Source organism: Chrysoperla carnea, chromosome 1 (genome assembly GCF_905475395.1).
Source record: "Chrysoperla carnea chromosome 1, inChrCarn1.1, whole genome shotgun sequence".
Taxonomy (NCBI): domain Eukaryota; kingdom Metazoa; phylum Arthropoda; class Insecta; order Neuroptera; family Chrysopidae; genus Chrysoperla; species Chrysoperla carnea.
The window spans coordinates 126,108,938-126,124,498 of record NC_058337.1 but is presented as its reverse complement, the minus strand read 5'-3'; the positions used below and the strand labels follow the sequence as shown (position 1 = coordinate 126,124,498).

Below are 15,561 nucleotides of genomic sequence, written 5' to 3'. Positions count from 1 at the left end.
CTAAATTCCAATCATTTTTACGTCTTTTTTTGTCAATGACTGTCTTTTAAGATATTTGACCGACAAAATATAAATTATCAAAAACATAAAAATATATTATGTTTAAAACAAAAATATTAATTTTTGTAGTATTTTCAAAACAATGGCTTGGGCATTTTCATTCGAAGTTATTTTTCATGAAAATATTTACTTTTAATCATTTACCTACATTCTAAGATATATTTCAAAATTAAAACTTTACCTTCTTAAAAATTACTGAATAAAATCATTTTTTTGATTTTCGATATCTTCTTTTTGTATAGGTACACTTAAAAATTTTTGTATTAAAAAAATTACTCAAACAATTTTCAACGCAAAGCACTCAATATGATCAAAGTTAAACCTAATTTAGTATACACTTTTGAGTTTGTTAGTAGCCATGAGATTGAATAAATAATGTATCCGGTCAAATATTTGCTGTATATTGACATTAATATTTAAAATTCAAATTAACCATATTCTATAAACATTTTGATAAACATAGAAAATGTATGAATATGGTGGTAGGTCGAACTCGAGCGAGCTTAATAAAATAAAATTATAAAATATTAAGACTTTTATCCAAACTTTATCCAAATTCTAATAACTATAAAACTACCAAAGGTAGTAACTTAAAATGAATAAATTCAACCTTCTTTTTTTTTGTTAAATGTTATTTTCCAAAACTTTAAGATGAGATTTTTGCGGCGATATTTTGTTTTCTTGGCTTGAAAGTTATGACGGATAATTACGCAATAAATTCACCGCTTCGTTTGGGTAAAAGTAATAACACCCCTTGTTGAAAGTCCTAACTATATGACTTCCAATTTGTATGTGAGCTATTTTTGGGCGTACGTATTCTTTAAAAATCTTGAGCTGTGGCTTACGTTACTCATTGTGTTTTATGTATGTTTTAAGAGCTCTATAAACAACCTCGACGAGCGCTCTAGCTGCTTAAATATTGACAATGAGCGCACTCGTGAGCGCGATAAGAGTGAGCCACAAATATATCGACTCGATTCGAAAACGGGTGACAATAGTACTCAAGCACATTCAAAATTTTGTATCGGAAAGGACGCCAGTTACTCTGTAGAAAAACATTGGTAATTTTTTATTCAACAAATTTTACTCTTTAACTACATTTTAACATTTTTCATTTCCCATTCATTCAAATTGAAACTCATTCAAAATTCAGAATAAAATGAATTTAAGAAAATAATTAGAGGTATAATCATTTTTAGTTGAAGAAAATTTACTGGCTATACTTTCATTTTCAGGGAATTCATTATTTATTTTCTTAATTTAAGTATTAAAATCGTTAACTGAATTAATATTTACTTGTAAAATTTACATCAACAGTAAAATAAACGTAATAACTTCTATTCAGTGGTTTATTGCCTGTGACTAAAATATCGCGTTAGTATCAATACGAAACTTACCCCTTATAAAAACTATTTGAACAACTCGTTTGAATATATTTAAAATAAATTGGCCCAAAGGATTTTAAATTGGCAAACATTAGCAAACTTTAATTAATCTATGAGGCAAAGATAATAAGCTGATTTATATGGCAAAAAATATATACAACCGTCTAAAAACCTACTGAATCCTAAATAATTTTCTATTTTAAGTTAAGTCAAGTAAAAAAAAAAGTCGAATATGTGATCAAGTGTTATTTATTTGCTTTGGGAACTTGTTTTTTTAGTTTTACGTCGTAATTTCAATAGTCAATTGGGTATAAATAATATATCCCATTTCCAAAATTTTAAAGGTAATCAATTACTGAAAGTGATATTGATAACTACTAAAAACATGGGTCGAAATTATCTTGGTAAGAATTTCTAAATATATTATACTTTAAGTTAGATATACTCAAACATGTTATATTTTTACAGCTATCTTACTCCTTGGAGTCTTACTCCATTCAACAATTTCATCACCAGTGGATATTAACAACCAAGGAATTCAAGGGCCACAACAACCTGAGAACAATAATGAACAAAAAGATAACAATCATGCAGTTCAAGAACAACAACCTAATGATAACAACGAACAAAACAATCAAGGACCCCAAGGAGAAGAACAGCCTGTGGATGCAAAGGAAAAGGTTGATGAATCCAAAAAAGTAAAAGATGAAAAAGAACATAAAAAAGAAGAAGCAGAAAAATTGAAGGAGCATAAAAAAAAGGAACATGAAAAGAAAGAAGATAAAAAATCAGATGAAAACTCAAAAGAACATGAAAAGAAAGAAGATAAAAAATCAGATGAAAATTCAAAAGAACATGAAAAGAAAGAAGATAAAAAATCAGAAGAAAATTCAAAAGAAGATTCAGAAGAAGATTCCAAAAAGCCAAAGCATCATCCAAGTGGTAAACCACCAGGAGGTAAGCCACCAGGAGGTAAACCACCAGGAGGTAGACCACCAGGAGGTAAACCACCAGGAGGTAAACCACCAGGAGGTAAACCACCAGGAGGCAAACCACCAGGAGGCAAACCACCAGGAGGTAAACCACCAGGTGGTAAACCATCAGGCCCAAAACCACCAGGTCCCAAACCACCAGGCCCAAGACCAGCACCCAAAGTTGTAGTTAACGTTGAAGTAAACAATTTCTAAATTGAAAAAAATTGAAGAACTCAAATATAAATGATGTATACAACAGCATTTATGAGTACATAAATAAAAATAATTTAGCATTCAAGTCTCTGTTTTTTTAATTAACAATTCTTATATTTAACTGTATTCGATTGTCGAAAATATTTTATAAACTAACACTGGTGAATTTATAATGACGAACACTTTTGAACCGAAAATTGGCAAAATTTTTCGTTTTTGGAGTTTTTATAAACAACCATTGTGAGTTTTTTAACTCGTCCGCACTCGCGCAAGTCGTTCGTTTATCTTTAGTCGCGAGTTCGTTTATCTTTAGTTCACGGGTTCTGCATATGTGTAAATCATAACCTCTACATAATTTTATATACATTTCTTTGTAAATAAACTCTTTACAAGTAGTTTGAATACGTGAAAATATTGGAGCAGAGAAATAATATAAATAATTAAGTTCGTTTTAACAAATTTCACTGTATTTCTACCACAAGTTTTTTTTTAATTTACTAAGTACGACTTATATTAAACTATCGAAAGTTTCTGCCTTACACATTTACCATACAATCGTTCTTATGGAAATCCTACAATTTGTGAAGGACTTGAAAAAAATAACTTTTTAAAAACATGTAGATAGGTATAAAAAATCAAAAAAATTCGAAAATAGATATAATTATATGAAGACAGACAAAACCACGTATACCATTTAAAAAAAAAGAAGTTTTTTATGTTTAAAATCGAGCGTGAGTAAAATGCTCAAAACTCGAGTACTAACGAGTTAGCAATTAACACGCAATTATTTTAATTTGAATTAAAGTTCAAGAAATATTTACGATTAATAATTTATCTACTGAGATATATTTGAAAATTAAAACTTTATTCTCCTAAAAATTAGAAAATTTTTTCGATTTTTGTTAACAAATTTGTATACTAAAAGAATCCAAAGAGAAGAACTCAAAAAAACAACACAAAGAACTTTACAAGGCAAACGTAACTTCATATAAAATTTTTAGTTTGTACTCGTAAGTAACCATGAAATTGAATAAATATATTAATGGGACAAATATCCCTGTCTGTTTGTTTGTATATTTGTTACGCTTTCACGCAAAAACTAATGAATAGATTTTAAATAATATAGCTCATATTTCAGAATAACACATGAACTATAATTTATAAAGATATATTTAAAAGAAATAAAAATTTAATTTAATTTGGCATTACCATAAATTACAGATTTCTGTAAAAATAGTCAATATAAAACATATCATGGCCATCTTTTCTGATATGCTCAATGAATTATGACTATTTTACATTTTGAAAAATAGAAAACCGCACATATATATTACCTGTGTAAAACAATCCCTACCATTATTTTGAGTGTTATAGAAAGCGGATTATGGAGAGCCAGAGAAGTGGGAGGCTAAAACACGGTGGTCTTTTTCCATCTTTACCTTTAAACCCAGCGAAGCGGGTGGGTATCACAATAGTTTGCTATAAATTGAGTATTTATAGCCAATACCCGGCTCAATAAATATTTTGACAAACTTGAAAAGTTTGTAAACATGGTGGTATTAGAACGAGGCTTATATAGCGAAGCTGTAAGATTTGAAAAGCTATAACATATCATCTAAATATTTAAATTTTCTTGTTAAAAGAAACTTTCAATTGCTTTATTTATATTTGACTACTAAGGGTATTTAATTACTCAATACGAAACAGCCCAGCTGAAGTTTTCAACTTAAAACTTCTATGACCGCTTTTCGCCGTTTTATTTTAATAGTTTTCTAGTAGAGGGTAAAGATTCTAGTTTTGTGGTCAACATACGACGTGACATACATGCCACGTTGAAAACACTGGTTCACGACCGATAACTGAATCAGTACTGGGGTGGGAAACCGCTTTAGAATATTGTATGGCGTTGCCTTTTATTATTTATAATAGTTTTTATATCCATTGTATATCTTATGAATAGGCCTATTCAAAATTTTAGATTGAAAAGAATACCAGTTAATAAGGAAAAAAATTTGTTATTTTTTTTATAATTTAAACTTTTCTATTTAACTAAATTAACATTTTTCATAATTTAATAGAAAACACATTTAAAATGCTGATTTGGAAATATTTGAAAAATAAAAGTTAGTAATATTTTAAATCGAGCGTGAGCAAAAAATTCTAAACGCGAGTTCTAACGGGTTAATAATGAACTTTAACCTCTTAAAAATTATTAAAGAACTGTGCATAAGAATAATTTTTTCAGTTTTTGTCTATAAACTTGTATTTGTATACTAAAAAAATAACTCAAAATAACAATTGTCAACGCAAAGAAATTTACTAGTCTAATGTATTTTCTTATAAAATTTTGAGTTTGTTAGTAGCCATGAGATTGAATTCATATATTATCCGAACAAATATTTGCTATAAATTGAGAATTTATAGAAAAAACCATAAATATTATGAAAATATATTATGATTCAATAAATATTATGAAAAATTCAAAAAATATGTAAATATGGTATTAGAACGAGGCCAATAAAGCGAAGCTATAAGATTTAAAAAGCTGTAAGACATGTATTTGTTTATTATTATTAACACCCAAGCTAAATTTCTCGGGTTAAAACTTCTTTGGTCACGTTGGGCGGTTTTATTATAATAGTTCCCTAGTTGAGAGTAAACATTCTGGCCTGGATTTTGAAGCACACCACGTGACATACAAAACACGTGAAAATACTGATTTACGACCAATATCTACAATTGAAAATGCAATGCCCTTCGCTTAAATCCTAAATACGCGGGATCTCGAATTATTTAGAAAGGTAATTTAATGAAGAGTGTTCTTAGCTATGTTTCAAGTGCGAGTTTAGGATTCCGTACCCGACAAATTTGTCGAAGGTATTTCAAATTTTGTAAATATCACTTGTTATAACCATAAAACATTAACTAACACACTTCTCATGAATGGTGCTAAAAAATAGGATAGTTTATATGCCAAAATTTATAAATAATCCGTCCCAAAAAATACTGAATCCTAAATAGATACAATTAAAGCAAATAATCAATTGTTATTTATTTGCTTTTTGGAACTTGTTTTTCTCACAATACGTCGTAATTTGAAAAGATATTTTGATATAAATAGTATAAACAACATCCAGAATTTAGAAGTAATCAACTACTGAAGTAGATATTTATTACTAGTAAAACAATGGGTCGAAACTATCTAGGTAAGAATTTCTAAATATATTATACTTTTAGTTAATTATATTCAAATATATTATATGTTTACAGCTATCTTACTCCTTGGAGTCTTACTCCATTCAACAATTTCATCACCAGTGGATTTTAACAACCATGGAATTCAAGGGCCACAACTCCTAGGAGAAGAACATCTTGTGGATGCAAAGGAAAAAGTTGAGGAATTCAAAAAAGTAAAAGAAGAAAAACCACATAAAGAAGAAGAAGCAGAAAAATTAAAGGAGCATAAAAAAAAGGAACATGAAAAGAAAGAAGATAAAAAATCAGAAGAAAATTCAGAAGAAGATTCCAAAAAACCAAAACATCACCCAAGTGGTAAGCCACCAGGAGGTAAACCACCAGGAGGCAAACCACCAGGAGGTAAACCACCAGGAGGTAAACCACCAGGAAATAAACCACATGGCGCAAAACCACCAGGCCTAGTAAAAGAAGTAAGTGAACATGAAAAAAAAGAACATGAAAAATTAAAGGAACACAAAAAGAAAGAACATGAAATAAAAGAAGAAAAAAAACCAGAAGATGATTCCAAAAAACCAAAACATCATCCAAATGGTAAACCACCAGGAGGTAAGCCACCAGGAGGTAAACCACCAGGGGGTAAACCACCAGGAGGTAAACCACCAGGAGATAAACCACCAGGCAAACCAAAATCAGCAGAAGCACAACTTACCTTATTTCTAAATTGAAGAAATAATTCAAATGTCAATGATGATTGTACGTAAAGCATTCATGTCTCAATAAATAAAATCAATTTACCAAGTCTATGTTTTTTCAATTAATAATTCTAATTTTACTGTATTCGATGGTAGAAAATATTTTATAAGCGAACATTGTTGGATTTATAATGACAAACACTTTTGAACCGAAAATTTGGCAACATTTGTCGTTTTTTCAGGTAATCAGTGGATGAATATATAAAATCATTGGATGGATATATATATATATATATATATATATATATATATATATATATATATATATATATATATATATATATATATATATATATATATATATATATATATATATATATATATATAAACTGTAATAATACTTATTAACATACACAGAGGATTTTCATACATAAAGCTTCCTGCCTTATATTTTGAAAACGGAATAGAAACTAATAAAAGATGATGTTTACGAAAGAATGATTCAAAGAAAAGTTAATTTTTTTATAAGAAACAACTTTTACATTTAAAGCGTAATTCTACCTCTAACGGTTTACAAGGTGAATGCTATTTCATTTGATTGAATTCGAAAAAAAATTCCATTTTAAAATTGGCATATCTCAATAAATTTTGAAGCTGGAAAGTCGAAAAAAAAATGTGCATAGTTAAATCAGCTAGAACTTTTCGTCAAACTTTTTTTTAATTTGATGCATAGTTTTTTTTTTTTTAATTTGTAAAAAACTGACTAATATCCAAAACTACCCCCCGAAAAAGGGGGTTAGGCGCGTCCCTGCGAGGTCGTCTTTTTTTACGAAGCTTTTGCAACTTTATAAACAACTGTGGAAAATTTCAAAGATGCATGCATTTTTTCTGTGATTTTTTGTTTCATTTTGCTAATATTAGTTTGTTCTTTTTGGCATAGAGTACCCTAAGTGTAAGTAAAAAAAATATAGTTTAATTAAAATGTTTTAAGACAATAGCTTTCTAGTACAACTAAGTGTATTACATCAAGCTAAAAAGAACAGACGTTGTAATATAGAATTGTAAAGGCCATCCATTATGTGGTGTTTACAAAATAATTCATTATTTTTTGATTGAACAAGTGTTTTGGAATCTATTTTCAATCTTAAGGTTAATTTACGTCAAAATCCACAAATCCTCTATCTACATGAAATATTTGTATAAAATAGAAAAGTAACTTTTTTGGAACTAAAGTGGATACGAATATTTTGGAACTAAATGTAACTCTAGTAATTGTAGAGCTAAATAGCATAAAGGTATTAGTTCGCAAAGTACATTGTGCAAATTTTCCGACCCAAAAAGGTGAAATTCTTCTAACGGAAAGAGCTAAAGAAATTATCCTGCTATTGAGCCCAAACGTTTTCCAAATTTGCCCAATAAAAACCAATTCTCTGATATTGTGTGTTGCTTAAAAAGCTTCTTTCAAATAAGTTATTATCTTCAAAACACCTTTGAATGTACTGTGATCATACACTTTTCAGCGTCTTCTTCTTTTAATATAATCAATTTCGTAGTAACAAGTTGGTGAAAAACAAATATTTCTCTGTCACAGATAGGAAACTTACCTGTGCCTTTCTACAGTAAGGGTTCTACGATTTCTTGGAGTACTAATACCTTAATTTTTAGCTTCATTAAACAAATAACCAGAAGAACTTAATGGTTGCAAGATACTTCAAATTTCTATACTTTTTTTTACATCAGACATGGTGATATGTACATGGAAGTAATGATCTCCGTATAACGTATATCTTTTTAATCAGTTTGTGGAACAAGTGGCTGTGTTACCTTATATCATTACTCAGCACTGTTTCTAAGAGTATAAATATACTGATATTATAAGCGAAAATAAGTAATACAAAAATTAAAATACGTTGACAAAAATGTTCTCTTATACTAACCTAACAATTGGTGAGTTATATTATTTTATGTTTTAATTAGTAGTTTTTTGTTTTCGTTTTTTTCGTCAACCTTTGATTTGATTCCCACCGTCACAAGAAAAATTATTTAATTAATGTATGATGGGCTTGTGTACTGCATGGTATATGCATGAATAAGGTGTACTCACCCTTACAAAATACTTTAGGAGCTGATATGTACAGCGAAAAGGTGGTAACATACAAATAGAGTATCACAATGGACCCTGTGGCTTAATCTAAGTAGTTCAAAAAAAACCAATAAATATTTCAAAATTCGAGAGCCTAACTCAAATAAATGCAACCTCGCCGAGAGTTAATAAAACGAGACAGATTGATAAAATTTTAATTTTCTTTTTTTCAATAATTTTCTAGTATATTTTACGTTTAATTACTAGTTTATTATTTTCATAGGATTTATAAGTGATTTGTATTGTAATTCTCTTGTAATTCCTACGTGAAACTAACCTGCTTACAACTAGCTGCAGTTATACTAAGGTTTATATAGTGTAATATTATTCTATGGTATGGTACTTGTGAAATTCTATTAACATAATTATTAAATAATTGATTATTTAATAAATTAATTAATATTAATTTATTAAATAATTGATTATTCATAAATTAATTAATATTAATATCAGCAAGGCAATCCTGGCAAAGGTAACATTCCTAAATTTTATTGTAATAAACCTATTTAGATCATTTTCATCAAATAACAGACGAGGTCATATTTCTCTAAGCCGAATGTTAGACCATAAGTTATGTATATTTTGAATCCGAAGTTCAACGAAAACTGGTAAACTATACCTATGTTGAAAAAATCAAGATAATAGTATTTTCATTAAACTAACTACCAATTCATAATTTTAGCGATTATTTGCTACCTGCAAATAGTTTCATGTTTACCAACAAACCAACCAGCTTCAGAAAGTCCAACAAGCATTACAACGTCTGCACCACAAAAACCTACAAGTGATTCAACGGATACCTCAAAATTGACAACATCAAATAATGGAGTAATTACCGCATCGTCAGTACCTCCAAAAAATTCACCAAGCAATGAAGCTTCCACAACAGCACCAGAAAGTTCAACTACTCTATCACCTGCAGAGAAAGCTTTGCAAGATTTATTTGAAATTTTAAGAAATGTTTCAAATAATGATTTACCAAAACCTGAAGATGTAGCAAAAATTTTGCGTGAAATAGACGCAATTTTAAGAAATAACGCTGTACACGATCGTTCCGAAATATTAAAGCGAATAGTTTATGAATTGTTCAATAATATCTTTGACGATTCGTCCGATTCTTCAGACGATGATTCATCCGGTTCTTCAGAAGAAGGTTTCGATATAATTTTCGAAATCTTAAATTTATAAAAATTAAATATTTCAACTAATTTATTAAATTTACTTGCTATATTTTGAAATGTAATTTAGCCAAATAAAATTAGCTTTGTAAAGTGAGTCATTTTATTTAAATATACCCATTCAGATAGAATTTGTTATAAAAGCTTTACACTTGGTTAAAAAAAGTTAAAAAAACTATCAACGACTAATATGTAGAACCTCTTAAAAAAGATAATACGGCGATTTTTCTTAAAATTCATACGACTTAACAAAATTTAAATTGCTAGTTCATAGTAGCTTAATAAATAGATGCTCTACAGTTTTTTTGAATCATAAAAACGTTTTATTCGACAAAACGAAAACAAGGGATAAAGGATTGAGAATACACCCAAGAAAACACAACCTTCGTATCGAATTTCCGGCTATTAAAGTTCAAAATAATAAAAAACGAAATATATCAAGGTATACTAAATTTAGTCCCAAGTGCGTTATACCATATATACGTATATGAAATATATCAAGATATACTAAGGTTAGTCCCAAGTTTGTAACGCTTAAAAATATTGATACTACCAACAAAAATTTGCTATAAGTGTTCATAAAATCACTTCACTATTTCATTTCCGGTAGTCTGTCTGTTCATCTGTCTGTCCGTCTGTCGTCAAGATTACTCAAACACGAAAAGAGATATCAAGCTGAAATTCTGAAATTTTTATAAAAGTAAGGTCGAGTTCGTGAATGAGCAACATAGGTCAATTGGGTCTGGTTGCGATTCAGAGTACGTTTTTGAATCCACTTTCCACAAAAACTGACACCAATGCTTTGTTACTCAATTCTCTTTTACGGCATGTTGCATTTGGACTTCCGCCGATGCTCGAAACTACCATTCATCTCCTCGGAAGTTGAAGCTCATTCATACGTACACATTCAGGGATTTAAAATGAGTGTAGAATTCGAGAATGGAACAGGAGTAGTGTGTTGGTTTGTAAGCAACTTTTTTAATCCTTTTGCTTAAATTTTATACTTTTATCCCCCGAGTAATACAGGGGGATGTTATAAGCTTAACGTGCCTATGCATCTGTGTTTCTGTGTGTCTGTCCGTGGTGTAGCACGTAAATGGATAAACAGTCATTGATTTTCTTTTTTTTAAGTTAAACGAGACTATTCTAAGCTATGTGTCAAGGTTGAATATAGGGATCCTATTAAACAGACTAACAAATCAATAAGATCTCTACCGCAGCTAACAAAAGATATGTTAAAAAGATAGGTTCAACCTTGAAACGGCTGAACCAATTTTGATAAAATATGGCTTGTTGATACAACTAGAACCACTGCTAGGAAACCTGTTTCGGGGAAAAAGAGCTACAGTGTCACAGTCAGACAGACACACAAACTCATAGTGGTAGGACTTATAGCACTCCTGTTTTTGCATCGAGAGGTAAAAATTTCAATGTTTTTTGACATGTGGAAAAAAATAAATTAATACAAGTATACATTAAAATAGTTTATTATCCAGAGAAGACTTCATACTTCTTACACTTCAAATGGAACTGGAGTTGAAACATCTGGCCAACAAGTAACGGCTTTCCAATTGGCGGCGGGATTTTCACATGATTCAGCGTCAAATTGGCAACGATTTACAAAAACATGTCTATTGCCGTTGTTGTCTACGGCACAAACTGGTTCCCAATCTGAAGGGCAATCAACTCTGCATTTTTCTGTTGCTGACACTGCAAAAGCGATTGTCAGCAATGCAAGAAGACCTGAAGAAAGTATTATAATATGAGAAATGATATTTTTAAAATTTCGATTATGAAATATATTTTGGAAAAATTCCACAAAAATTATGCATCTAACAAACAAGCCTGTAATAAATAAATAAAATTTTGAGGTAACCAAAATTCCAAAATAAATGTGAACATTTCTTCACTTCAAAATCTTGAAGAGTTTTTTAGAAGAGTTTACTATCTGCAATCTGTAAACACAATAAGCAAAGATGTGGATGTTGAAGAGTAAATGTAGTTTTCTTTACTATAAAACCTTCATTCGTAATTATTAAAATTAAAATTGCACGTATTCGTGAATCACTACAGGAATTAAGCGACTTATTTTAGATTTAAGATTTATAAGCTTAAAACAAATGGTGATTGTTGTATTTCTGCTTTGGAAATAACCTTTATGCACTTACTCCCATCGTAGAATTAGACAAGGTATGCTCTTGCGCAGGGAAGGGTAGGGTGGGGCATTCTCTCACTTTCGGTAATCTGTCTCGAAAGGTACCCAGTCGCCGCCATATTGATTATTTGTTAACGTTCTACCATAGTAGAGTTGATATAAGATGGCGTCGACTGAGTACGTGCGAAAACTGAACCAAAACTCATTCTCCATCGAACATACCTTGTCGGGATTCTACTATGGTTACTCCAAAGCTCGAGTAACCATGACGCAAAACGGTCACGTTTTTAACTCAAGATGGCCCAAAACACTAGAATTGATTATAATTGGACAAGATTTTCATCTGACAATATCTTGATTGAGGCAAATCTTCTCATCGAGATTATGGAAAAAAAAGCTTAAACGAATTTTTTCCTGTCGAATACTCCTAAATAAAGATATTTCACCCATAGAAAGCTAAAATTAGTTTTAAACGTTATATTGAAAATGAAAATAACATTACAACTTTTATTAAATAAAAAATAATATTACCCACCAATTAAGAATTTCATTATCACACTTGGACGGATATTTTTTCCTTACTAAGTTTTTTGGTGAAAAATTTCATACTTTTATATTGAACATGCTTTTATTCTTTAAAACACTTGAACAAATAAAATAACTAACATAAAATTAATTTTTTAAATGAATACAGAAATTTTGAAGTTTCAAGGATTTAGGATGCGTTCAAGGTTGTTTAATTTATTTATTTATTTATGATTTTCGAACATTCATATTTTTATAAGTCGCAAATAGTAGGTACAACACAATGGCATCTCTTTTGCCACTAAATAAGACACTGTGATGTACCTATTATTTGTGACTTACAAAAATTTCAATATTCGAAAAGCATAAATAAATAAATCAATAAAACAACCTTGCACGAATCTAAAACCCTTGAAACTATCAAACTTCCGGTATACATTTACAAAATTAAATTTTTGTCATTGAGTTTATTTGTTCAAGTGTTCAAAAGGATGTTCAAATTTAATATAAAAGTATGAAATTTTTCACGAAGAAACATAGTAAGGAAAAAATATCCGTCCAAGCGTGACAATGAAATTCTTAATTGGTAGGTAATTTTTTTTTTTTTTTTAAACAAAAATTGTAATATTATTTTAATTTTCAATAAACCGTTTGAAACTTTTTACGAGTGAAATATTTGTTAATCTTTATTCAGTTCGTGAAGCATTCAACTGGACAAAATTTTTTTCGATGGTCTCGATGAGAAGATTTCCTTCAACCAAGAATTTGTCTGATGAAAATCTATTTCAATTAAAATCAATTAGCTTAACTCTACCACGGTAGAACGTTAACAATTAATCAATGTGGCGGTGACTGAGTACCTTGCGAGATAGATTACCGAGAGTGAGAGAATGCCACCACTCTCGCAAGAGCACACCTTGTCTAATTCTACCATGGCAGTAACTCCATAAAGGTCATTTCCAAAGCTGAAATACAATAGTCGCAAATTTTGTTTTTTAACTTCTCAATCTTAAATAATTTTTAAACTCGCTAAAGTTTAATAATAACCAATCAAGGTCTTATAGAGACGAAGCTTGCATTTACCCTTCAAGATTTTGTGAAGGAATGTTCAAAGTTATTTTGGGATTTCGGTAATCTCAAAAATGTATTATTACAGGCTTGTTTGTCAGCTGCATAACCTTTTTTGATTTTTTTCTAACATAAATTTGTTGAACTTTTTAGCGCAAAATGACCCTAAAAATAAAACTTTTTTGGTTCAAAAAATTGATATTTAAAAAAAAAAAATTAATTTGTTTAAAATTGAGCCAGATTTGCGTCATGTTAAAAGTCTTTTGAACGATTCCTAAAAATCAAATTGCTATTACCATCATATGTTTCATAAACGCAAATTTAAGAATATCATTTCTCATATTATATTACTTTTTTTCAGGTCTTCTTGCATTGCTGACAATCGCTTTTGCAGTGTCAGCAACAGAAAAATGCAGATTTGATTGCCCTTCAGATTGGGAACCAGTTTGTGCCGTAGACAACACGGGCAATAGACATGTTTTTGTAAATCGTTGCCAATTTGACGTTGAATCATGTGAAAATCCTGCCGCCAATTGGAAAGCCGTCCCTTGTTGGCCAGATGTTTCAACTCCATTCCCATTTGAAGTGTAAGAAGTATGAAGTCTGATCTTGATACCTAATAAACTATTTGAATGCATATTTATTTACTTTTATTTTTTCTCCAAATGTAAAAAAACAATGAAATTTATAACTCCCGATGCAAAAATAGGTTGAGAGTTTTATCGCTATGTGTGTGTGTCTATCTGTCTGTAACATTGTAACTCCATCAGCAAGTTTCTAGCGGTGTTTTATCAAAATCGGTTAAGCCGTTTCAAGGTTATCATTTCTTTTGTTAGCAACGGTAGGGATCTTCTTGATGTATTTGTTTTTTGAAAGGTAATTTGATCATGAATGTTCTTATTAGCTATGTTTCAAAAATCTCACACAAGAAAAATTTCACACAAGAGAGCAGTGCTGAGGTAGAATCAGTTATCCCGCCCATCTACTTTTCACACAACGAATATACATGAGTTACAAAGTGAAAGTTCTGAACTGAATGGTACCAACTTTAAAAACATAATTCTATATTAATGCCGTTATTTAACGCTTGATGGGTGGCTAATCTTTTTCGTATCTATTTCAAAAAGAAATTGTGAAGATTATATTCAAGAAAATATTTGACCACACATAAATTAATAGAAAATATGAGATGTATTTTAAAAATGGCATACAGTACACAAACCAGAATTTGAAATGAAAAACCGATGATATATTGAAAAGTTGACATTTAAATGGACTTTTGAATTGTTTACTTTGGACATGACTGTTGAGATACATATATACATATTATGTGTAAATTCGGATTCAAAAAACATGAACTGTCTTAAATTAAATTTTTATTGGACCAATAAAATCTTTGGAAAAATTTGGAATAAGGCTCCCGGTTCTCGGCATGGAAAGGCAATTCTAAAAAGTAGGGACAAAACTTTTAAATTTTAAAACGTTTCTACCTAAAAAAAATTATTTTTCAGATAACATTATTTTAATTTTTATCGATCAATAAGACATTGAAAGTTGTTTTTTTCTTTTTTTACTTTATTATATTATAAATAGAATAAAGTATTGCGATCGAAAAAAAAATCGATAGCGGGGTTTCAACGGAAATACACGTTTTGAGGTTACCTGATTCTAAAAAAGTGGTTTTAAAAAAAAAATTGCGTCCGTAGGTATATTTTTGGTATGTCGGTATGATGGTATGTATGTTACCAAGCTGGAGCCTTCAATTTTCAACCGATTTTTCTCAAACTCGGTACATAGGTTCAGTTTGGTCATAGTTCCAGACTACTTTTTCATTTTTTCCCTAGGCCTTTTTTCCAAGGGTACTTCCTTCTACGCCAAAACAGGATTTTTGGGGTTTTCTCAAAAACTAACTTTGGGCTCTAACGACTTCGATTAAACTTGGAACTAGGCTAGACCTTAAGGTGTTCTTA

The 15,561-nt window shown here is 29.9% G+C and overlaps 2 protein-coding genes across 5 annotated transcripts; both read left to right on the top strand.

Annotated features, from left to right (window-relative positions):
* The first annotated feature begins 1,718 nt into the window (after positions 1–1,718).
* On the top strand, positions 1,719–6,628 carry LOC123305185 (early nodulin-75-like). Of its 3 annotated transcripts, none has more exons than XM_044886823.1 (3): positions 1,719–1,849; positions 1,914–2,210; positions 6,062–6,628. In XM_044886823.1, the coding sequence occupies exons 1-3, from the start codon at positions 1,831–1,833 to the stop codon at positions 6,553–6,555; spliced, it is 810 nt and encodes a 269-aa protein (XP_044742758.1). In that variant the 5' UTR covers positions 1,719–1,830; the 3' UTR covers positions 6,556–6,628. The 3 variants fall into 3 exon arrangements, with proteins under 3 accessions (XP_044742758.1, XP_044742759.1, XP_044742760.1); XM_044886824.1 differs by lacking the exon at positions 6,062–6,628 and adding an exon at positions 2,328–2,717 and having other exon boundaries at positions 1,914–2,294; XM_044886825.1 differs by lacking the exons at positions 1,719–1,849; positions 1,914–2,210 and adding an exon at positions 5,748–5,838 and having other exon boundaries at positions 5,903–6,628.
* A 1,717-nt stretch (positions 6,629–8,345) lies between these two features.
* Positions 8,346–9,940, top strand: LOC123305186. 2 transcript variants are annotated; one of them, XM_044886827.1, is made up of 3 exons: positions 8,346–8,469; positions 9,348–9,449; positions 9,486–9,940. In XM_044886827.1, the coding sequence occupies exons 1-3, from the start codon at positions 8,442–8,444 to the stop codon at positions 9,851–9,853; spliced, it is 498 nt and encodes a 165-aa protein (XP_044742762.1). In that variant the 5' UTR covers positions 8,346–8,441; the 3' UTR covers positions 9,854–9,940. The 2 variants fall into 2 exon arrangements, with proteins under 2 accessions (XP_044742762.1, XP_044742761.1); XM_044886826.1 differs by having other exon boundaries at positions 9,348–9,940.
* The last annotated feature ends 5,621 nt before the right edge of the window (positions 9,941–15,561 follow it).

Coding starts and splice junctions, on each gene's coding strand:
- LOC123305185 (XM_044886823.1), top strand. Junction 2,211..6,061: donor GGAGCATAAAAAAAAGGAAC/ATGAAAAGAAAG, acceptor AAGAAAAACCAC/ATAAAGAAGAAGAAGCAGAA.
- LOC123305186 (XM_044886826.1), top strand. CDS start 8,442: ATGTTCTCTTATACTAACCTAACAATTG. Junction 8,470..9,347: donor TTATACTAACCTAACAATTG/GTGAGTTATATT, acceptor TCATAATTTTAG/CGATTATTTGCTACCTGCAA.